A 25,776-nucleotide genomic window follows, 5' to 3' on the forward strand; every position below is an offset into this window, starting at 1 on the left:
TAAGATTTGTACCAGTTTACAGATTATAATAGATGGATAACTAGAAAATTTGCAACGGCTGAAGCCATTGCTAGAGTGTCTGCGTCTCTCCCTCTCCCCCCATCTCCCTCTCACTCCCTCCCTCTCTCTCGAGATCGTGGTCAAACCTCTGTAACAAGTGAAAACAGACCAAGTACTTCACAGGCTCATGTCCATGACACAGAGGAGCCAGTCAATGCCACGATGGAACTTGATCTAAGTGACCAATTGGGCAAGCCCAGTAAGCAGGTGAACAATGCCATAGAGGAACCTGGACTTATTTAGTGTAATACTTTTCAAAATGTTACCTGACTTCCTGGTGATGCTAATAATAATAATGACAGCCATTATTCTGTTTCACTTACTGTCCCAGATACTTCTCCAAAGAATGTGATACAAGAGGGAAAGATATGCTGAGCAGTATGTTGAGTCCAGAAGCTGCGAGTGTTGTTTGCATGTCAAAAAGCAGAAAATAAAACACATTTGGTGAAAACATGTTTGCGTCTGTTTCGAAAAATTGTAAAGGCAAAAGTAATGTACGTCCTCTGGACAAGTGCCGCTTAGAATTATTATTCTTTTGACTTTATTCTTTAGGCTTTATTCTTTAGACTTTATTCTTTAGGCTTTATTCTTTAGACTTTATTCTTGTAGTCTCACTCCATTTTTGTAGTTCCTCCTCTTTATTTTCCTGCCTCTGGACAGGCGAAGAATAAAGTATCTTTATTTATAATCACGAATAAACGTGATTATTTTACATAATCACGTTCAGTATCTCCCTCTCTCTCTCCCTCCTTCCCTCTCTCTCTCTCTCTCTCTCTCTCTCTCTCTCTCTCTTTCTCTCTCTCTCTCTCTCTCCCTCTCTCTCTCGCTCGACTGGCTCCGTCACAACATTCTAAAGAATAAAGCCTAAAGAATAAAGTCTAAAGAATTGCCCAAATTCATTTAAAATGGGGAAAACAAATACTTTTGAAAATTCGACAATTCTGCAAAAAGTACAAGTTGTTCAAATGTCAAAAGTAATAGCACACGTACTACAGCGAAAGCGATCATAATGAGGTATAACATGTTGAAATCGGTTGAAGCGTTAAGGAGTTGAAACTGGCTAAATGGAATATCATGGAAAATATAATAATAAAAAATACATGAAATACAAGAACATATAGTGCCTGCGTGACATCACGCAGACACTCAATAAGTACACAGTAACAAGTAAGACCCCAAAGAATAACCTAAGTCGAGATGCCTTTTTTCTTTTCATTGCAGAGTCTTCATACATCTGCATATTTGGAGCTCTTTTCTAATGTCACCTTCAAATATAGCCATCGGAACAAGGCTGTGATGAAAGGTCTTGTGTGGTAATTGTCAGCCAGAGACCGATCTCCTGCCGAGTTTACACAAGGTGCCCTAGATTGGACTTCAGAGGGAGAGAGAGAGAGGAAAGAGAAGACATGAGGAAAGAGAGAAGACACTTCCATTATAGACTCTATAGGTGAGTATTAATGTGCCCTTATTGTCTTTCCAAAGAACTTCCATTTGGAAACATTTCAAATGCTGAAATGTCTTGAGAACTTAAACATGTACAGAAAACTCCAATTATGTATTTGCGTTTATTTTACAGCTACAGCTTATAAATATCTATAGCTTTTTGACACTGATCCCTGTTTTGTGGGTCCATTTGTCACTCCCAGTTGGTCCCTGGTGGTTTAGACAATCCACATGTCCACATCCCACCCATAACCGCCTGACCCACACAACCAAACAACCCACATACACACACATCATGCACAAGAGGATCTCATAGCAAAGATAAATACATTATTTTTACAAAAGTGAAAAAATAATTGATTACTTTTACTATAACATCATAAATGTGTTGTTTTTATCGGCCACAACTACAAGCTAAATATCGGATATTGGTATCGAAACATATGGGACTATACGATATGTAGTCAAAGTGGTGGCGTCACTAGATCAGGCTTTTGCTTCTGCACAGCTTCAGTTTTGAATTACCTGAACATGTTCTCAAAACCAAGATGAAATGCGATTGGTGTTGGGGGGAAAAAAGTCTAATTTATTATCTGTCTCTGCTCGGAGTGAAGAAAATTTTACATGTCATATATGTAATTTCTCCTACATAGAAATCACATTCAAAGCAAGCAGCCAATGGAAAAGTGTGATTGAGAGTCGGATCTGTACTGCTTTAATTTCACTATATTCCTGTCTTCTATATAAAAAATAGACACACTTACTGCAGTATTTTAAAGAACAACAAGCATCCACATTCTTGATGTTTACTGTGTTTCTGTGTACTGTGAGACAGCACATGTCCCTCCCCCTAGCAGTAGGGGAGGGACATGTGCTGTCTCATTCATCAGATTCTGCTGTCCTGTTCAACTGTCCGGTTGGCTAGTTTCTTAGACAATGATGGACACGGGTGTGAGAGACAGACTCACTGCTCTGTCCTGAGGCTTCGCTCGCGGCCTAAAGGCTTATCATCTCTCTACAGAAGTGCTCTTTCATGCTTTTGATCTGGGCTAAATTAGTTTCTCTGGGTTTCTCCCCCCCCCCCTCTTTTTGGTTAAAAGCAATTTTCCTCTCCCGTCCTGTCACCAAAATCCCAGTGAAGATAGCGCTGATCAGAAACTTATGGTGAGTCATTTCTGCTGGTCTAGTGCCATGTGAGTGACAGTCTGGAGTGGACCTGTTTACGTCAATGCCACTTGGAAAAACTGCAGAAAAATAAGATAAAAGGACATTAAAAGTTATAGCCAATATGAACGAATATACAAATTTATTATTAAGTTTATTTTTTTCTGAGGCAACGGTCTTATAAACCCAAGCTAACATCAGCCTGGTCAAGCTCCCCTGAACCAGAACTATGCCCTTGTTCAGGAATGTGCGTGGTATTTAGAACATATCAAATAATGTTTATGTTGTCCAAAATGTCTCATAGGTGTAGTTATTATTCAAACAAGGAAGATAATAGGTTAAGTTCAGTAAAATTCACGTAGCGTTGAGAGAGTGAACATGTAGACCCAAGTTGTTAAAAAGCTTGCTCTATTTTCTAAGAAAATAAATGACGCGTAGTTAGCAAGTTTTTAGCATGTCGTGTCTAGTGGATACGTGCTTATTTATTTCCTTTTTTGATGGACTTGATACTGGTACATTTTAATGAAAGCACTTTTCCTGTTTGATCTAATATTGTGCAGATACATTCTCACCAACAGCTTGGAGAGAAAAACAGATGACGTTAATATACTTACTAGAAAAGGTCAGGTGTTCACAGGAAATTGCCTTGTCTAACTTATTGCAACATAATGAGATAAAATTGGTTATGCATCAAATAAACACCAGTCACTATGGATGTGATTTGCTTGTGGTTGTCGTTCAAACTCACGAAATGGGAACTTTCATATACTTCTGATGATTATGTTGACAATAATGAGAGATGGTAGCAATAGCAACCCAGTTTTTCCTATCCTAATCACTGTTTGATTTCTGTGTGTTGTTATGCCACAGAATGAGCAAGAATAACTGGATCATTAATGTTGTGGACATGTTTAAAAAGTTCCAAAGAAAGTGATTTTGAAATGGTTGTGCTAAGATTACTTTTGATTTTAGCTTTAACATGAACGTGAATACAAATATTTTTTTGTTTCGTGCACTTTATTTTTAAAGTCTAAATAACTTCTCCAGACACTCCCAGTGCCCAAATTATAAAGGTTACTACACATTTGTACTGCTGCCACTTTGTAGGTAAAGTAAAGTACACATGAATACACTTGCCAAGTACTAGTCACTTCTTAACACAATTTTATAATTTTACATTTTAGAGCGGCCTTTCATACAAAATGTAATAAATTAAATAGTTTAAACTGAAAAAAGTTGTTTTTAATCACAGTGTGCATATTCTCTGAGCTTTGGCCAATCAGAGCAGGTGATGTAGTGTTGCTATGCTAGTTTGTCAGGGTAGAGATGACCAGAGACATCTTAGAATTATACTTAGTTACAAGTGCAAATACAGGTTAAAAACATCCACTAAAACGCACAATTACCCAAAAAGAGCTGCTTAAACTTGAGTATTTAACAAGTTACTTTTCATTCCACCGCTGCCAAATTGTTGTGTGACAAACATAGCTTCATATAAACAAATTCACTTTTCAGAGTCAATCATTTGCCCACAGATCAGATGTATTACTGGAAATACCATAACCCTAACCCTAACCCTGTCCAAAAAGGCTGGATATTGCTTATTTTACCGTAGGAGTGACAATCTACTCTCACTGTCATGTTTTCAGTATTACATTGATAAATCTATATTATAAAGCACAATATGGAGCTATAGCATTTCTTTCATGTCAGTCAACAGAGACAATAGACAGACACCCATCTATTTTCACTTATTCTGTTGTCTGGCACTAATAGTGTTTTTTGTGTGGAAAATATGTTGTGGGTATTTCTTTCCACCAAGGAAATGGGGGGTTAGAGTGAAGGAAAGACATGTAGTAAATTGTCAGATTCTCAACCACTCATTTAAAATATTCTGATTTTGAAGTTGCCTCAAGTTGCTGAATCAGCACAGACTTTTTGACTCCTCCATTCCCAGAAACAGCTTACTTCAGACAAATCCATCACTATATCAAAATGCTATGGACAGATGTCAGGTTTTCTCGATTTTACTTCCCCAAAACTATGTAACTGGCAGAGCTGTCATCAAAAGCTTCTTCTTTGCCAAAATCTGAACTTCAGTGTCCTCAAAGGAGATATTAGTGGCTTTGAGATTGAGACGTGTGGCAGACTGTGGTTCTGAGCAGCTCTCACACAGATGTTGGCATACTCTCTTGTGGAGTGGCGGTTTTGATTTCATTGCTCGACCTCTCTTTTCTCCTCCATCGTCTGCAGTTCACCATTGGCATCACTGGCTCGACCTCTCTCATGCTTTTCATTCTACCGCTTCAACAGATCCCATTATATTTCCATAAATAACACACCATCCCAGGCACCCACGGAAGCCCTCAAGGCTGTGCGCTCTGCCCCCTTCTCTTCATTCTGTACATGCTCCCCTTCAGAGTTAACATTCACCAGCACGGTTTCCAATTCCACAGCTATACACACAAAATCTTTATCCCACCATGAAATCCATCACCCCCTGCTTTTCTGCAAAAATCACAACTTAATGACAACAAATCTGAAATCATCATCATCACCATAATCATTTCTCCCCTCCACTCAAAATGTCCCTCGATCCATCAACAACCACATGACTTTTTGAATCTAAAAACATTGCCTCCCTGTCCCCCTCTGCTGCTGAAACCCTGGTCCACACTTTTATTACATCCAGACTCGACTACTGCCTCCTTAGGACTCCCATCTGCCGATCTCCAAAAACTGCAATATGTCCAAAACTCTGCTGACTGTCTCCTCAACCTCACTCGTACCAGAGACCACATCACTCCCAATCCCACAGCAAATGAATTTCCAAAATCACCCATCACCTATAAAGCCCTCCATAGCCAAGGCCTTCCTATATCTCACTGAACTCCAGCCATCAGTCCATCCCGCCGCCTCCCGTCAGCAGATTTTAACCTCTTAACTCCCACAGTCAAATCTAAGCGCTGGACCGTGGGGGGCACCAAGCTTTCGCCCTGGCTGCCCCAACCCCCTGGAACCCCCCCCCTCCAAGTCAGAAACTCGGACTCAACACAGAACACTTTCGAAAAACTTTTTCACCACTGCCTTTGATCCTCCTGACAGAAATAGCTTGCTTTATTCTTAGTTTTAATTATTACACAGACCTACGGCCTACTGGCAGGGTTACATTTATTGATTGTCTTTAACAAATAGTGCTCTAGTTTTTATTTAATTTTTTTTTTGTAAGGAATGCTTTTTAGGAGATAGGAATTTTACATTTTTGGCCCTTGAAGTGATGATTTTTGTCCCTATTGCAAGATGAAAAAATAATAACATTTTTATATTACTTATAACTTTAAAGACTATCTTTTAAATTGGCCTTGCTGTTGTGGTAATGTGTGATGTGACTGATTAATATTCATAAAGGCCTTGTCAGCTCTGTTTACATCCGTTTGACTTTGTCCGGATCGGCGCTGGCTGCGGGCGACGAGCTGCTGTTGGGTTTTCTGGCTGTGGCGCTTCACACCTGGGCACAGCTCAAAGCACTGCTCTGCCAATGATGAGATGTATTAGTCTGTTAATTCTTTTGAATTGGGCATTTCATTAAATTGAGCAAATGCCAATTCTCTATAAGTTTGGACTTAAAAAGATAATCACAACAAAAAATGCTTATTTTAAATAGAGCTTAGTATTCTTAAATTTAAACAGCCAATTCCATTATTTGATGTTATAATGGTGTTCCGTCATCATTAGCTTATTTGGAGTTGTATTTGGATTGATTTTTGCATATTTTAGTGATCCTGTATTGTTGCTTTGAGTGCTCAGAACATTTCTGTTTTCACCTACCCCCTATCCTGCATTACCTTTTACTTGTGCTGTGTTGCAGTTGTCTTCAGATGTCAAAACGCCGACATTTAAATTCACACTGGAACATCCTTGTTTGGATGGTTTAATATCTGACACAAAATAATTTGAGTACTTATATTCCTTTTAGTGAGTCTACTGTCCATCTGCTGCACTTGTGTTGTGTTTTACAGATTTTTCGACTCTAAACAAAAGCATACATTTACATTCAAACAATGCTTTATAAAGTGTACAACGTCTCGGTTAATGAATGAACTTTAATTGGTTCCACATTTTGGTTGATTTGAGGTATATCCTGGGTTTTGTTACTCGGAAGTCCATGCTCCAACCTCTGAGGACAACTTACATGTATTTATTTATTTTTTTAAAGAGGTTAAAACAGGTTGCGTAGCCTTAAAGAAAAAGAAATACATACATGAAAATATACTGCCAGAGTGGACTGCAACTCTGAAGATATATATTTATGACAGGAAGTCAACAATCCCATTTTATTACTGATTCATTTTAGATCAATATTGCTGTTTAAAATGAACAAAAAGTAAATAATAATCTACTTATTTTATATTTTATTATCTTATCTTATTATCTATTATGACTTCAAGACTTAAACATCTTGTTTAAGCTGGTTCATGGTTAATAGTAATAAGTCCATCTCTTCAGCATAAAAAAGTCCTGAAGTGGTGCCTTTATTACAAACTACAAAGACGTGATTGTTGTCAGTTGAAGGGATTTGAATACATCAGATTTAATATGGCAAATTTGTGGAGCTAATCCCAAACAAATGCAATGGTTCAATAATTGTAGGTCATAAATGTGGATAATTAGATATGGATAACAGTAAATAGAGTGATATAGGCCGCTGCAGTATCACCATCAGTATCTAGAACGTGAATGCAACCCCTATGATATGTAAATGTTGAACCGCAGTTTGAAATGCATTTTTGGGACTAGCAAATAAAACATATACCTCTTGTAAATACACAATGCTTTTAATCAACATCCACAAAAAGTTTCATTTTTAGCACATAACAGACGGTATTTTAAAGTGCTAATATTTAAAAACTTGAACCTTGAACTGACTAAAAATCTGTTACAATGTGTCTTTTACAGTCCAAATTCAATATCAAATTAAAACAAAAGATAGAACAACAGAGAACAGTTTGTGAAGTTTAATGTTAAACTGCAGTACTTGTATTTTTCCACACATCATACATGTTAATATTTACATTGAACTCGAGAAAAAAAGAAAAAAAAAGTTCCAACATCAAAATGAATAAGAATCCTTTCAGATTTTTATCCTCCTATGAGTTCAGGAAAAAGTCAACACAAAATGTGCTCCAGGCTTATATCAAGGTACAAGTTTAAAAAAATGCTGTACAAAAAAACCCAAAAAAAACAAAGGTCAGAGGTGAACATGGCAATAACGATCAGGATTCTCAATAAATCAAGGTGACATAAGGGCCGTAATGTGCAGATGCTGATTGAGCACATACACAATAATAACAAAAATAATATTCGAAAAGGATGTCTGAAAGTGTCACATGTATTTTGCGTATTTTTTCATATTAGGTACAACAATAACAAAGTCCTTCAATAACCAGAATGCACCGGTCAAACAAACTAAATGCTAGCACACAAGTTGAGCCATTGCATGACGACAAAGTGATCACAGGAAAGTCTCACAGTTTTACTCCACAATTAACCTCCAATATTGTTATTATTTTTTACATTTATTCAGCACAAACACAAAAATGTCCTTTATTTTTTTTCCTCTTCCCCAAACACTCATCTGACATGGCAAAAAACGTGAACTTTCGGTTTGGATGCAAATTTGTTGTGTCTAGCGGGCTTTTTGTGTGTAGGAGGCGGTTTTCCCAAAATTGGCTCATTGAACATTAGCTTATGCAAGGTCTCGAAAGAATAGTCACAGTGTGTTGCTCTGGAAGTACGCAGAGTGCTATAGTTACATACTAAGCATTGTCTAAAAAAATACAGTAGCAAGCTATTCTCTTCAGTGTAGTAGACTGAACAAATCTATAGTCTATATAGTAAGTACAAAGCGTATTGAAAAAATAGTTAAATATGTTAAACAGGTGGGTGTCCTCAAAACAGTTTTGCTTGATTTTAAAGGCACACTATGTAGGATTTGTGTATACAATCCTTGCTTTTGCTCAGGAAAAAGGCAAACCAATACGAGTTGCCTTCAAACCTGATTCTTCGCAATTTGGATAAACATTTAACTGTAATTTGGAAGTGGTGTAAATGGGATGTAAACAAAAATAACAAACAAAACAAAGTATATATTTTTACATGCAGTACTTTATCGTAAGAGATGGTCATTGTGTTGAATATGGACATTCTCGTATGAAAGATTATAGCAGTAATGTATAGCAGAAAGTCAATCCTTCATATTATGCCTTTAAACGTCAACTAAAACTAACTATGTGTGACTATTTCTAAGGACAGTCCTGTGATTGTCTTCACTTTTCACCTGCAATTTCTAATGGCTTCACAAAGACAAAGGATCTACAGTGCAAGAAAAAACATCGATCAACCTTCATGTTTACAGACAGATATGGAAATGCAGCAAACGCCATGATGAGTCTTCTGACTAATATGAATGAGTCATACTATGCTCTTTGTCAACTAGTGCATGTCAATAATAATAATAATAATAATAATATCAATAATAACAATAATGGTAATGATAATAAAGAGATTAATATATTTGATAGTATTGGATTTTAAGCCCTTTGTTTTTTGTGGCTATAGAGAACAACATTTGCTTCTAATAATGTAATAATAATGTAATAATCATAAGACGGCCAAATCACATGTGTATATTACAAGCCTGTCATTGAAGGGGTCCATGCCATTTTAGATTAATAATTAGTTTACACATCACTGCTGTTTTATTTTTTTTTCCAACTATACACCTTATTACACGTACAGTACTTTCGAAGAAGCAAGCATATGATTGACATACAAACTCTCACAGAATCTCACTATTACTCGGGGGGATTTTAAACAAATTAAAGAAATCTCAAGTGGTTTCGATTAAGTGGCTTATTTTGTACATGGTTTTTTAACGGTTGGCAAGATAAAAAGGTGAGGAGGAGGAGGAGGAGAGCCGTTGAGTATTACAGTGAATGAGGACGAGAGCGCTCCCTGCAGGCGGGGTGAGGTCAGTGCGGCTGGCTAAGCAAACATCACAAGTGTTGAGTGAGCGGAATAAGTAGTTCACAAATACATAGGTTTACAAACGAAGGCGCAAGTGTCGGTCGGTCTGTCGGTCGTCCAGGATCACACGGATTGCTCCTTGGGGAACTTGTAAGGTGGAGCTTGTGGTGCCGGGGCGGGGTAACTGGTGTTGGAGTACATGGGTTCGTCGCATGGCTCCTGGACATATGGGTGCTGAGGCAGGAAGGTGACGGGGGGGTAAGGCTGAGCGGACGGGGGCTCGGGATAGGGCTCCCCCATGTTGCACACAGGCTGGAAGTTGATGTACTCAGCCGGGTTCAGCAGCTCCTCTGGACGCCTCCCGGGCTCCTACAACACACCAAAAGAAGAAATACTAAAAAATCCACTCCAGGGTCACAACGGGGCTTCATTTGTCTGAGGGCGAAAATCCAAGTGCAGCGTATTAGAGTGCACAGCAAGAAGTCTATCTTAAGTGCTGAGAGGTTAATAAGTGGTTTACTGGATAAATAAATCAACAATATTTGGCAAAGTCACACTCCTGGCCTGGTTTTCCTGAATGATAAACACTCAGAGGTCAACAATCATACACGCCTCTCAGTGCTGGAGCCAGGTTGTTTAAATCATTAGCACATATGTTTTTATGTTTCCTTAAAACACCACCACTGCAGCCATGTACACATGATCAAATATACTACTTCCTGGAATAGTGCAATAAATTCAACATTGGCTCAACCTTCAGATCAAATAACACTTTGCAAATTGTGAAAATTGTCTCTTTTCTTAAGGAAATGCAGATCAATGCTATATTTTCTAAATCAAAGGACAAAAATAAATATTTCCTTCTTCATCATGGGTTAGGGTTAGTGCTTCTATTGTAGTGTTAATTTTGACGATAAAAAAGTTTTAGTCTGTAACAATGCAATATCAATTTAGTCGACTTAAAATACTTTTTGTCAACCAAAAACATAGCCACTATGATAAATGATATTGCATTGCTTCATAAGACATGTAAAGTTGCTGTTTCAGTTTGTTTTGAGAGTGAAAATTGTACTCATTCCTTTCATTTAATTTTGTTAAGTTTTTAATATTCAGTTTAAGTATCAGTACTTCTCAATAAATGAATTCAATTATGATTAGTCCTAGTTTTAGTTTACAAAATGCATGTCATTTTAGTAATAGTTTTAGTTAGTATGATTTATTTGTATTTATTTACTTTCATATGACATGATGAAAATGTTATAGTTGAAAAAATGAACCAGGTTCTATTTGCCATGCTCACAAAATTTCCATTTGGGTTTTGGAGCCCTCTGCTGGCGACAGAAGTTGATGCAGAATAATAATGACAGATACATTGTTATGATTTAGAATTGAAGGTGTGCTTTGATTTCACAGTGAAACTGTGCTCACATCTCTTCAGTGATCAAGTGTTGACAATGACAGAACAATGACAGACACAAGGGTTTTTAATGAGATGAAATGGAACTTACGAATACTCGTCAAGGATCTCTACATCTACAAGGACGACGATCCCCGATCTAAAAGGGTTTTTAGTTTGGATAATGAAAAAATAAAACAATGAATGAACATAAATGTGTAAGGGGATTTTTTTCTATGCCAGACAAAATACGTGTTGAAAACAGACACAAATATCAAGAGAAAGGTGGCAAAGCATACAAGAAAGCATGAATACAATATAAATTATCACAACAAACAGAAAATAATGCAATCTCTGACAGATGTGTTTGCGTTTGTGTTTTAACATCACCTAACTGCATGTAAAGTTATCTGTTGTCACGCAATTTTACACTCAATTATCAGCAAACACAGAGCGTCTAAAACAGTTGTTATTTTTCCAGACACATAGTTTGGATGTAAATGTGCTGTTTCTCTGTAAGAAACAGGGACTTATATCTTTTGGGACATAAACACAGGAAAAAGTGCTTTATTTATTCCAGGTCAGACTCAAGCAGGTGAAGAGAATTTTCAGACATGTCAAGTTATTAATTTCTCCACTCACTGAAAATAGACCTTGGAGATTTCGGACCAAATTATATCTAGAAGTGTGCGGAGCGGTTACGTTTTTCTCCGTGCAACAAGGAGTCCAACTAACATTGTGAAAAATACAGCTAAAAACTGTAGCCTTCTACATTGTGAATAGGGAACATCATGTCATGTACTTAAATATAATTAGTGGTGTCTTCTGGGAATAGTTGTGTACAGATACTTAGAACCTGTGGTGAATATTATAGTTTTACCTCCGTGAAGCTGCAGTTTGTCAAGAAACTCTGGGTTCTTAAACCAATACAACCATGTCTAAAAAGGACAATTTAGGCTTAACTGACACACTTTTCTGACAGTTTGAACAATCAACAAAATAAAGGTGTTACATGCTATTATTGTTTGTCAAATCATATCTATTGTGTAATTTATGTAGATTTTGGCTGTTGTTTTCAGTCTAGTTGCTTGGTAAATGCTGTGGAATTACCTCTACCTATTTCATATTTGTGCTCATGTCCAACCAGGAAGAACAGTTATAGACTTTACCAAAATGATCAAACTGGGGACAAAATGTGTAATAAAATTTGAATTATGATTGTGTTCACTACGTTTTAGTAAAATGTGTAGTCTAACCCATCAAATATACTTTAAATCAAAAAGTTAAATGTGCCCCTGTTAAGTAACACACTTTTACTTTGCATTGAATTTAAAATGATAATTATGTCAATATACATAAATACATAAAAGCTGATATGTTAATATGATGTTGAGCCTATGAAAACCCGTAATCTTTATCAAACTGAAATTACTATAATTATCTAGAAGTCAGCTATAATTCTACAAACAATGTACATTAACATAATTATTCTTGATTTAAACATGCAAATGCATTCAAACCTCTTCATCGACTGGGCGCTTTAATCTAAATTAAATCAGCTTGGTCTTTATTACTTTGTGCTGTTTTGTGACTATTTGTGAAAAATATGTATAAATATATACATATTTTTTTATATTTGTGTGAACAGAGGAGGATTAAAGTGTGTCATTGTTCTGGTTGAGGATCTCCGACCTGCTTGTCGCCATGGAGATGTTATTGCTATGTCCGGAATGTTCCACAGTATTATCTATCTCCTTAGAGACAACAGGTCAGGTCAGATCTGTGGTGAGGCGAGCACAGTATGAACGCATGTTTTTTCAGAGCAATAAAACGGCTTTGTTTTAATGGCACACTGTGGAATGTGGAACATTTCAGGTAAACCAATAACACCTCCATGGAGAAAAGCAGCATCCCTCCAGAAAAGTTGCACCTTTATCACCTTTAACATCCGCTCATTACTCTGCATTATGTAAAATGAATCTGCTCAATGCGATTCGGACGAAGGCAGTGGTTTGATTCCAAGCTGTGACCTCCCACTGAACAGGAAGTGGATTAATGTCCTATTCAAACGTTTACATTTACATAAAGCTACTTTCATGTATAGGGCTGTCACTCAACTCTTTTCAGTGGCCATGTTGCTTTAGTGGACGCTCACTATGTTTTATTCATTATGACTCTGGCGGCCTGATCATGGGTTTGTATTGGACCTTGGTTTTCCACTCGAATGGCAAATTGATTGTTTTGACTGTATTGTAATTTGTGACAATACTTTAGTTCAACTGATTTGAACTATGTCTAACTCTGTCAATTCAATGATTACTTTGATAGCATACATATATAGTAGTACAGTAAATGGCCGTTTCTAGGCTTGATCAAGAATTTGCATTTGACTAACAACATTTGCATATCTCATATTAAAACACTGGCCGCTACAAATGTGTCTTTTCTCTGGAGTCTGTATTACTTCCTCTATTGACGCTGTTTTAGATCAATGATCATTAAGTGGTATGTGCAGTAATAACATGTTTTCTAAATAGGTAAAAAGAATTGCCAATACAGGACACATTTGAAGAGATGACAGAATTGCTACTACTTTCACCCCAATAGTTCACATTGTATGTTCTGGATCGCCACCTTTTAGAATCATTTTTTAAAATCTGGTAATTGTTTTGAGAATGGTTTGGTTAGGGATGGCTATAGAAATGTTAATGAAAATCTAGAGTCTGATGAGCCACTCAACAATCATGTTAATCATATGGTCAGAACCAGCAGCCTCGTGGCACTAATATGACCCAAAAACACAATAAAATGTAATAATAAATGTTAAGCACATTTTAGATTTGGGATGACATAAAACTTTTCTTAAAGAAGCACAATTAACATGATGGTAAAGACTCCTTTCTTGCAGTGTATTCATTTAATTTAAACATGCTTCCATTAAGTGAAAGTAAGAACCCAGCTATAAGAAAGAAAAAAGTGAGTTTTATTCAAACAAGTTTATAACATTTATAAAACCTTTTAATTTGACATTTTGCAAATCAATGCATCATGCAAAGAACTCATGCATCCTATGACTCACTACTTCATTCACTCAAGAGGAAAAGGCTCGGCTACAGCTTTACCCAAGACGTCATGCTCAGAAAGAGAGAAAATAGAAGCAAGAGGAAGAAAGAGTGCTGTGAGGAAGCAGTCTGTTCATGTCACTGCTCTCAAAAGACCACTGTGGTGTATGAAGTAAAATATTTGAAAGAGTACAGCCTCCGTCAGCAGAGGGTTAAACATAAATAGAAACAGGCCAAGGCGACAGAAGTAGAGGACCGAGAAAGATGAGAAACATAGGGAGCAGATTAGGGTGAGTGCTGTGAAGGTGATGGAGGAGGTCGTTCTGTGTACCTGGAGTCTGAGGGGAAAGGCCTATAATGGCATGCGCTAGTGTGAGCTAGGCTGGATTGTTGCATACTCAACAAGGTCCCCGGAGCCAGTGTGAGCTGAGCTTCGTGGGCTGGGAGAGGAAGCCAAAGCTGCAGTATCCAGCTCCGCATACTGGACATCACAGTCCTTGTGGCCAGAGTTCTGGAGACAAGAGAGGCGACAGTGTGTGAGGCGTGAGGCACCACAACATCAGTCAGTGTAGACACACAGCTGTAATGTAGACAAACAACAGGAAAGCAGTGGATCAATGTCTTAGGGGCCGGGCGTCTTATTTGTGTGCAGTGTTGGCAACAAAAGTCAAAAAGTGAACAGAAACCATCCACTTGTAAGAAGCCAACATAGAGAAATGACACACACAAATGTAGAGAATGATATGATCCATAAATTAGAGGTGGGATTTGGTCAGGCTTGGCCACAGTTTACATGCACATTTCATGAGTTGCAATTCCCAACAAAAGGCTGAATTAATTTAGTTATGTGCTTATTTACAGTTTTTCTTCCCAGATCTCGCTTTAACTTGTGTTTGCATTCCTCCAAATTGTAAGATTTTCCCAAAATAATTCCTCACATGAAAAAGCCTAGAATGATTTAGCAGATAAACAATCCAAACATCTTTGTCAGGTTCATATTCCTGGATTAAATCACCCACATACTTTGCTGAGAGTAATCACTACTGTATTGTGCAAAGACACATTGTGCATCGTGGGAAGTGATTCAGCAGCCTGTTAGAACATAACTGTCCCCATTGTGCACACAAACACAAGCTGCATTTAAAGTGAATGCACAGACACAAATGGACTGATGGGCTCACTGATGAAAAGCTGCTCAATGTGCACTAAGCAAATGTTCTTAATGGTTTCATCAATGAGTGCTTTTAGCATGATTTATCTGATCTCCAAAACATTCCTGAGGTCATCGTCTTGTATTTTTAGACTCCATTCAGCATCACTCTTTATAAACCTGCAGCCACACACCATGTAACATCACTGGAAACCTTTTAAAGTAATGCCTGGACACAATGGTTTGATGAAAAGGGAGATTTCATCAAAAATGTAAGTGAAAGTAAAAAAGATAGTTCCAGTGAAATAATTATGACATGGTTGTACATTTTGCAGATATATATAAAACACAAAATCCTCAGCATACAACTTTAACAAATAGAAACATTGTAGTCACAGCCCCCATGTACCCCTGCACTATGACTTTATCTTTGCTTGTGTCCATCGCATTGCCATGTAAAACATTAACATTATTTATTTTCGCCTCTCACCAGATCTAAAAAAACACATTTCTAATTGTATTCAGAAAAGAGAGAGTGATTTGATGCAGATGTGTTCATGTTTGAACATTTGATTGTGTTTCTGTGGACGCTCTTGGAGACAAAGCTAAAATAATCCTGACAGTTTAGCCTGACCGACACAATGTTTTTACTGAGAGCTTGTTACTACAGCAACTCAGAGCCAACTCGGGCTAGACATTGTTATTTATCATAAAATTATTCCATTGCAAGTATTTCTATTGCTGAAAGTACTTTGAAAACATGTATTATTATTGTTAGTGGGGTCACCTCTCCCCAGATCTGACCTGTAACTTGACCTAGTGGCATATTTTGGAACATTCCAAAAAATTATGGAGAAACACAAAAACCACCAGAGATATCAATTGTGAAGTTTTTGTTGATGTGATTTACTGAAAAATGCATTTATTTTTTAAAGTTGAATTCGATATAATATCTTCTGTATGAATTGACGATTGTAAAGTTTGGTCTTTATGTGCTACTTAAGGGTCTGATCTTTTGAAATCCATATACGTCTATGGATGTAAACTGACTAAATGAAATACAATTGGACAATGTTGTTGTTTCCAGGTGAAAGTGGAAACTGTTTATTGCAAAACAAACAGTCCTCAGTTTTCCACCTTCTGTCACCTGAGAAAGGACTGTCTGCAGCCTGTGTACGCCTGTATTAAAGTTAAAATAAACTGAGAGGCATTGCTTATTTCCCTGGCTGGATATTTACATTTGTGTGAGGGATATTTGTCATGACCGGAGTGCAATCAGGGGTAAAATTACAGCCACACCACATTCAGAGTTGGCAGATAGCGTTTAGCCCCCAGAGAATCATCATTAGAAACACTCTCCGCTCAGCAGACAATGCATCTCTCACACAAGTGCTTTAAAAACCCCTCGGATAATCCATCCATCACAAGTGCAAGACCTAAACTTCCACTTAAGTGGAAAGCTATCAGCAAAAAACTGAAAAAGAAAATACAAATCTGGGCAGCATTACTGCCCCCGGTGTCCAAGGATTATCAAAATTAAGCAGCACTTTTTTCCTGTAAGCGTGCAATTGATAAGAAGAGTGAAGGATTAGCTTTGATATCCTTGAAAAAGTACACAGAAAGTTCAAATTGAACAACCCGAGGAAGAAAACCAATTTTGTATTAAGATGTCTCTGAGGACATTACATAAAAGTTTTTGAAAACACAATGTTGCTCTTACAAAATTTTTAACAAATCAAATCTGATTTTGTGCAATTTGGTGATACAGTTCTAACAATCCAATAGTTCTCCGCATGATCACACATATTTAGACCTATTTATTATCTCACATAACTTGCTCAAATGGGTAGCTTATAATGTAAAACAAAGTATATTGACTTGGCCCCATTAACTGCAATTAATGCTTTAAAAATAAAATACATTGGTCTGTTTGCAGAAGAGTTGTGATGTTTCTGAGCTTTTGGAGCCTTGGAATCATTCTAACCTTCCGGGCCCCTTCAGCTCCTTAGTTACTTCCTTGTAACACGAGCGCTTTACAAATACTGTACTTTGTTTAGAGCGGAACATGATAAAAATACATACATAAAAGAGTCAAGGGATTTGGCACAGATGTGCGAGTGGTAAAAGACATTCTTGGAGACAAAGATAAAATAGACAGTTAGCCTGGCCGAGCAGGTTTGTATTTGGCAGCTTGTTACTATGGCAACTCAGTGCCAACCTTTGTCAGCTGCGTTGGTGGACGTTACTGAAGAGTTGATGAGCCTGGATTGCAAAATAAAGCAGACTTTGGCTTAATCTCACTTCATGGACTTCCACAGCAGCTTTGAAAGTGCAAGTTCAAAGCCAACAACAATCAACAACAGTTCCTCCATCCACACACACAGGCACGAGAGACGAAGAAGAAACGGGGCCAGAGATGATCGTATAGAATACAGCCAAATAAATGAAAGAGCTCCAGGCATGTGTAAGAGAAAGACGGAGGAGATGATGCACTGTACATAAGGGGACGCCTTTTATTTACACACCTTGCGGCCATTATAACACACCAGTCATAAAGGAGGTTTCTAAGTGGCACAGAGAAAGATCAGTGAGGCGCCCAAGCAGCAAGGTTCAACCAAGAGGCCAACGCACAAGGGAAGGCCAATGAAGTACAATGATCATTCAGGGAAAAGGTTGGGACATGTGTAAAATATGAATCAGAAACAAAACCCTAATTACCTTTTTATTTTATTTGTTGCTGTGTTTTTGTATTCTCATTAGATTTTTAGTCTGTCTTGCTTTATCCCAGCTTGTTGGAGCTTTGTTGCTCATAGTTGTCATGTAGCTGGTGACCCAACTAACCCAAATGACTCTTAGGGCAAGATGCTCCACTCCCTTTACTCACAAGTTATAATTAACTTGTGAGTCTTACTGGGACTTTTTTTTTGATGTTATAAAGTCAAATGTGTCTTACAATATAGCTATACAGTGTCAAAATGAGACTGCTGTGTGTTTTTTGTGAAAAACGCTTATAAACTCATGTGGTGAATAATTAGGACACTCTGAATGCGTTACGAAAGTGAGGAATAACTCATTCCTGCTGCAAACAATTTAAAATTAACTATTTCCAGTGCTAATCATTAAGAAAACTCAGGTCAGAGTTTTGTACCTGCTGAGTTTATAAGAGTGGTCGCATGATGAGCAGAGATAATTTAAAGGAAGTTTTTTAACACAGTGTCCCAACTTTATATTATGAACGAGTAAGACGGATGAGATAAGCAGCTTACAAACCATTTACACTGGCCAGCTTGTTAGAAGGGCTCCAGACCCATTCTCAACAAGTTCAGACACTAACCAATTAAGAGCTCCTCATAGCAGCACTGTTCACAGGCAGACGATCACTTTTCAAACATCTCCAAGCAAATCGACACACGGGTCAACCTTTTTACAAGCAATTATGGCTGTCCCGGGGCAGTAGAAGTGGATGACCCCACTCCTCCAGGATATAACACAATATAGCTCAGGAGCGCCCCTTGACCCCTGCGCGTCATGGCGGCTCTACTCACCGGCTTATCGGTGAAGGCGGTGGACTCAGAGGGCGCCATGTCGTAATAAGGAGGCTGGAGAGGAAGCTTCTGCATTTCCTCTTCCTTGTCCAGATGAACCACCTACGGGGGAACACCGACAGCTCAGCTCACACTCGTTATGAGCTCCAGAAACGCACATAGCGGTCCCCCCGTCTTCACCATCAGCGCACAAGCCGCTACAAGGTTAGTGCTGCAATTAGCCCATCATTCAAAACAACCACTAATGTCTCCTTCCTAATGTGCTCGTGCCAGAGAGGGGAATATGCGGCATAATTACACAGGCTGCGTTCAGTGGTGCTGATTTAAATGGGTTTTATTTAGAGCTGTTTATTAGATCAGTTGGCTAGCTGAAGATGATGGGTTTAGAAAATAACAAGGCTATAGCATCACAATGAACACAACAGTGGATTCAGATAGTGTTTATCCTGTTTTCTGTATCAGACAAAAGGTGAGAGATGATGTATGGTGCGACATGTGACGACAGCTGTTCTTCTTGGGCGTTATTATTTATATCACACCAACCATCGCGGAAGTTACCGTCGAAACACAATATCATCTCTTACTTATTGTCTGATATAGATGGAACAGTAAAACTATACTACTGAGATGACGAAGATGAATATTCTTTATCTATGTACATGGCTCACTTTTTGTTTAATAATTAGACAACTTTTCCCCAGTTTTCTTCAGGTAAAATATCTGAATTATACAGCTTTTGAGCCTGTGAATGCTAAAGCCTGACCTTTTTTCCAAGAGGGTCCAGAGGGGCACTAAGGTCATTTATTTGGAGGTCACATACTGTAACTAAGCTTTGAGCAGTGGAGCGCATACCCCAAAACCCACTGATCTAAATATGTTTAAATTAAGTTTGCATTCTCACCAGCTTCATTTCAAACATCCATTTGAACATTTTAAAGAGATTGATGTTGTACTAACTTCAGTGGTACAGTGAAGGACAGCTGTGGCTCCAGTGGATAATGTATTTTTTAACACACTTATGTTCACTGTGTTCTACGGGTCAATGTGTGAGGCAATTTGCATAATATGGGCAACCACTGAAGAACAGAATATTTAAAAATATATGCAGATATGGACAGTGAATTTAACCATTATCATTATATTATTAACTTACTGATTTAAAATTCAAGACTTCCACACAGTTTTACAGCGGAAAAAAATACATTTTACTTTTATGGCTTGTCAATGGTGGTCTTTATTTTATATTTCAGAAAAATCCACTTTATTACCAGTATGTGACTTTTTGTAGCTTTAAATATAGCTTTCAAAGTCTCAGAACGACATATTTTGATCAGATGTAGTTCACCATTTGCAATTGTTGAAAGCTCTAAAATGTGAGGTGACTGTGTAAGAGTCCCAATTTAAGAACCATTGAGCTGTACAAGAGTGCCTTAATGGAAGAAAAAGTGGGGTGCTAAGCGCACCGCTATTGTTTCTTTTTCACGGAACATGTTTTAAAATCCTCCTGCAGTGCGCTCCTAATAGATGTGCCAGTCATGTCATAATCATAAAGCAAAACATCAAACCCCTGACCGAGAAAAATATGCAGCTCTTATGATTATAATTCAGAATAAAAAAATCTGGTCAGTTTTCAGAAGATTTAAGAGATGTTACCATGTGGAATAACAAGTATCCAATAATACAATATGTATATATATATATATATATATATATATATATATATATATATATATATATATATATATATATATATATATATATATATATATATATATATATATATATATATATATATATGTATATATCCCTGGCTTGTATCTCTTGAAATGCTTTGCCTGGAATATTCCGTATGGCATTTAACTTCTCTAACTTGCATTTTTGTCATTTATAGGTGTTTTTATTCCTCAGATAATGCATTATTAATTCTAACTTAATTCTTGTTGTCACCTCCCCCATTATCTCCAGGGAAACAGATACATTTACTGCCATACTGTGGAACATTCCAGGCAAAGCAGTAACATTTCCAAGTAGACAAGCAGAAAAGTAACTTAAACTAGATTTATTTAGGTATATGTCCAGGAAAAATGTGGTTTGGGTTTTATACAATTATCCAACAACCAATTTTTGCACTTTTCAAACTAAGCATCATTTTTAATGTGCATTGTTGGGACATCTGCACATTTATCACATATGGATCACATAGTGATTGTTATTGTTAATGCCACTGAACTGATTTTTATCCTTATGTAATCCACACTTTCAAATTGCCAGAAGCAGCAATGACGACAATGCACTTTTTAAAGCAACTCTACAAAGCAAACCTATTAAGTTCACCAAAGCCTTCCCAACATACTGCTCCATCTCCTAATCACCTCTGACTCACACCTCAGGTACTTTCCTTGAAAAATCCTTCTCCAGAGCAACATTTCAACTGCATCTTGAAAAAGGACCAATGTGACTCAAATTATGGGCATTCAAAAATACACAAACTAACACAAGTTTAATAAGTTATCAAATATTCCGTCAATGGGTGGTGTTGAAACGCTCCTGTTGGTGATGTATTTTAGTGACACAAATTATACAGTTAATCGACATATTACACATTGGTTAAGTATTTTTTTGTGTAGCCATACAAAACTGGTATTATACTATCCCTCAAGTGTGTGAATTACTAATGCCTTGCTGGTCAGGGATAATATGTTAAAACTCCAACCAAATGTCAACCAAATGTCCAGACATATAATCATCAACAAGCAGAGGCGAGGTCAGGGTCAGGAAGTTAAAGACAAATAACGTGCTGCCCGATGGTCGAGTGGTAAAGGCACAGCACACGTTGCCATTAAACAAAAGTAAATGTCAGAGTGAATATCTGAATGTCTGGTACACACACCTTCTATAAAATAAAAACACCTTCTGGGTAGCATAGTAACCACTGTTTTCCAGAATGAATGTATTTCTTACCGTGGCATCTGACACACTTTTGACCCATCGATCTGATATAATTGTTGCAGCCATACCCAGTCAATGAATTCAAGTAATCCTTCAGTCATCCATGTGTTACAACCTTGTACTTAATCAAATAATCATCCAAATTTCATGTGGGACAGTAACAGAAACCTTTTACAGCCTTTCAAGAATAAGTTGGACACAAAGTGGATGGTGTATAGGCTCCATACCTGTATGTCGTCAGAAGTCAAGTGGCCCTTCATGTCGCAGTTCTTCTTCTTGGGCGGGGGCGGGGCAGGCTTGTGTGCAGGGGGGAGGTCGGTCCTGTGAAGATAGTGAGAAGATAACATGACACTCAGCACAGTACGGCTCTGTGCTCGTCCAGCCTCACTGTCCACAACCCTCTATAATGAGAAGTCCTGCCTGCACTTGCCTGGTCACTCTTTTTCCTCTGGTTTTGATAGATCTGGAGGAGTTGGTGGCTCTGTTGCAGCAGCAGCCATTGCCCCCTGCCTTTTGAAAGGCTCTTGTGGAGAGACACTGTGCTTAATGAGAGTTGGGTGTGATTGGACACTGAGGTGGGGGAGAAGGGATGGAGGGGGCAGGGAGAAGGGGATGGGTGAGATCCTCTTCAAAACATTGTCCACTGACCAGAGGTCACAAGCCGAGAAGAGACGCTTTTGAACCAGTCCCTTTTACCAGATCTAAATCATCATTGTGTGTCAAGGCCTTCCCTGAACACTGGTGCAGGTGTTCATGCTCTCAGTGGCACACAGGCGGAGGCACAGTTACTTCAATACTTAAAAAGAAGTTTACTTGTGTTTTAGGTTTATGTTTTAGGTTTTAGTAGCTTAACCATTTTGCAATACATTAGATGTAATATTTTGTCAATACAATGCATTTAAGTTGGTTGCTTTTTTAAACTCTTCTTGCACTCATTATATCTTATGATATCGAATTTAATACCTATTCCACTTAAGAATAAAATAAGGACAATTTTACTCCTAAGATTCAACAAATCATAAATCATCGATTCCTCAGCTTTGGTTGAATATTGAATAGAGAATCCTAATTAGATGTGATTAATATTGATTTGAGTTTGAAAGGTAATTATAGTTGAGACACTAGTTGATGTTCCGAAGCCCAGCAGTTAGTAGACACATCCTGGCAGTCAGATATCACAGCTCGCTTCTGACAGGGCATCAGGAGTAATCAAACACAATCAGTGGTAGCATCAGAACTGTCTGTATACGGACACATATTATCTGCAGCCCGCACAGCCCTCGTTCATATCCTTATTGAATAACGTGACCTTTCTGCAAGGCCAAGCTCGCAATTTAATATGCAGAAAATGTGCGCATGAGTGCATCTCTTAACTCTTCTTTCACGCTCATTATTTCCACTCCACATCCCCTTGTCTCCACACAGGGTTGTTGTGGCACAGCTGGGGAAAGAGCCTGTGCAGTGCAATGTGCAGGGGTCGACTCCTACACAGAGAAGAGCTGCGACATGAAAAGTGCCGTCATTCGTTTTACACGGCATGTAACAGCATGTCGGGAAATGTGCTTTTAGCCTATTGCAGGACATTTTATCCAAAGATACATTCTTGCTGTATTATTAACTTTAGCAGCTCTAGGCTTTATAGCTGTATTCTTGTCTTGTGTGTGTCAATTATATCTGGAAATTATAAATATGTTTTTGACACACTTTTTTCACACTTGCACATTTACCACATCAAACCTGAAACTAAACCTGGACTCAACCAGGACAAAACAAGGACTAGGACATGACCAAAACAAGTCCACATCAGGACTAAAATGGGCTAAATTTAGAACCAAATAAAGTGTGAACACACCCATAGTTTTAATCTAAATGTTGTAACTGCAGATGTAATAAATTCATTGTAAAAGGAGATAATAAGTCGTTTCGAGTTGTGTGTGCATGTGTGTGTACTGTACATGTATTCACAACTGGAGTCTGTGCATGTTTGAGTCTTATCTGATCCCAAAGGAGGAGCTACTGCACAATATGCAAAGAACATGTTCTGATAATCATCTGGCTTTCGCACATGTACAAAGAGTTTATTAAATCTGCCAAACATAAGAGGGATCTCATTATCTCCGTCACCACATACAGTATACATCCTCATAATCATTTATCTAACTTTACTACAGAGATGAGAAACAAATGTCAAACAGTAGTATACTTTTATGATAACAATAACAACTGTGACAACTGTGCTGTTAAGCATGCCAGATGTAGATTTACAACCTTATGACTAAAGATAATTACCAGATGCCTGCAACACAAATACAAAGGCTTTGTGCAGAGTTGACGACTATTCAAGTTTGTTCCTCTGATACCATATGGCAAGAAGGAACTGCAGACATAAGCTTTATACTTAACTTTATCATTTACTTTTGGCAAATTATATAAAATCTAAATATTTACCCACAATATTTATCCACTGTGCATACATTTTATCCTCTTAGTTGGAGCTGTATTGTGTTTGGTAAGGCCTTAATCTGTTTTTAATTTAGCGGCTGGGTTCATTCACAGCAAAAGGGATGTAATTGCAGTTATTGCTGAGCCTTTCATTGTAGGCTTTGCATGTTCTCCTCATGTCTGGGTGGGCTTCCCATAAATCATCACTGTGCAATATAACGAATCCTCCTGCCTAGTAGTCAGGACCAATTGTGGCTCAAGAGCTGGAGACTTGAGGGATGAAATTCAGTGGAGGAACAAAAATTAATATTCAAGATCATATTCATATTCACTGTAGTATGTATTATATCAATAACATATTATTATTACTTACTTTTTAAAAATGGCCATAACAAAGATCTTCCTATTCGTTTTCTAGTAATAGTTTAACACTATATTTTACCTTATAGCAAATATCATTTTTATTCTTATTGATGGTTCACTGTCAACAGCAACCATTTGTTCAAATTGCTGATGATAATGTTATTCTCAGTGTTATTGTAAATGTTTTTTCTGCTCCATGACCTGGAAGTTAATGGTCATGTAGCTGGGGAACTACCGGGTTCAAGCGTGGCTAATGTAACAGGCGAGTTCGGGATGAGCATAGATAAGTTAAGGGGATCTATTTATAGCTGCACAGACGTGATCGGCATTGATCAACGTTGGATTTCCAGTTTAACCTATTGTTCAGCACGAGTCTGCCTTCCTACACCATCATTGGACTCTTCAACTCTCGTGGATCATCCAGACGAGGTGCAGCTACACTTGAACACACCCAGTCTCCTTGTAGTACTGGTTTATTCTGCTCTGTGCCTTAATTAGAAATACCATTGGGTTTCCTATGCTTCTTCATATTCATCTTATGCACTTAAATAGATGGTCAAAAGGATTGCCTCGCCTATATTAATTTGAAGAGCGTATAATTAGCACACTGATGTATTTTTTGCTTTTTTTTTTTTCCATGCGTCCATTTACTGTCTTTCTCTCTCTGTCCTTGCTGTGGTCCTGCCGTGCCTGACCACCTCATGTGTGTCTCCACAGTGTGCTTGTGCAGGGCTGTGTGCAGAGCAGTGTGTGGGCGTGGGCCGCAGTGACACCCGCACTCTAATGGGAGCTGACAGGCCGCACGAGCCGCCGGGGAGCACAGAGCCCAGCACACAGCCCAGCACAGAGCCCAGCACAGAGCACAGCACAGAGCCCAGCACAGAGCCCAGCACAGAGCCCAGCACAGAGCCCAGCACAGAGCACAGCACAGAGCCCAGCACACAGCCCAGCACAGAGCCCAGCACAGAGCCCAGCACAGAGCCCAGCACACAGCCCAGCACACAGCCCAGCACAGAGCCCAGCACAGAGCCCAGCACAGAGCCCAGCACAGAGCCCAGCACAGAGCCCAGCACACAGCCCAGCACAGAGCCCAGCACAGAGCCCAGCACAAAGCCCAGCACACAGCCCAGCACAGAGCCCAGCACAGAGCCCAGCACAGAGCCCAGCACAGAGCCC

The 25,776-nt window shown here is 38.3% G+C and overlaps 1 protein-coding gene across 10 annotated transcripts in view; it reads right to left on the reverse strand.

Annotated features, from left to right (window-relative positions):
* Window positions 1–8,789: 8,789 nt before the first annotated feature.
* nectin1b (nectin cell adhesion molecule 1b) overlaps window positions 8,790–25,776 on the reverse strand; it is a 165,120-nt gene continuing 148,133 nt past the window's right edge. Inside the window, exons 8-12 of one of the 10 annotated variants that reach the window (XM_072453003.1) lie at window positions 22,023–22,114; window positions 18,847–18,948; window positions 14,550–14,662; window positions 11,202–11,249; window positions 8,790–10,062 (exon numbers count right to left, since the gene is read on the reverse strand). In XM_072453003.1, the coding sequence (XP_072309104.1) occupies window positions 10,032–10,062; window positions 11,202–11,249; window positions 14,550–14,662; window positions 18,847–18,948; window positions 22,023–22,114 (386 nt within the window). In that variant the 3' untranslated portion in view covers window positions 8,790–10,031. Of the gene's footprint in view, window positions 10,063–11,201; window positions 11,250–14,482; window positions 14,663–18,846; window positions 18,949–22,022; window positions 22,117–25,776 lie in introns of all 10 variants that reach the window. The other 9 variants (XM_072453013.1, XM_072453009.1, XM_072453007.1 and 6 more) reach the window with 9 other exon arrangements.

Source organism: Eucyclogobius newberryi, unplaced genomic scaffold (assembly GCF_026437365.1).
Source record: "Eucyclogobius newberryi isolate DKJ021-1_F unplaced genomic scaffold, fEucNew1.0.hap1 SCAF_10, whole genome shotgun sequence".
In the NCBI taxonomy this organism is placed as follows: domain Eukaryota; kingdom Metazoa; phylum Chordata; class Actinopteri; order Gobiiformes; family Gobiidae; genus Eucyclogobius; species Eucyclogobius newberryi.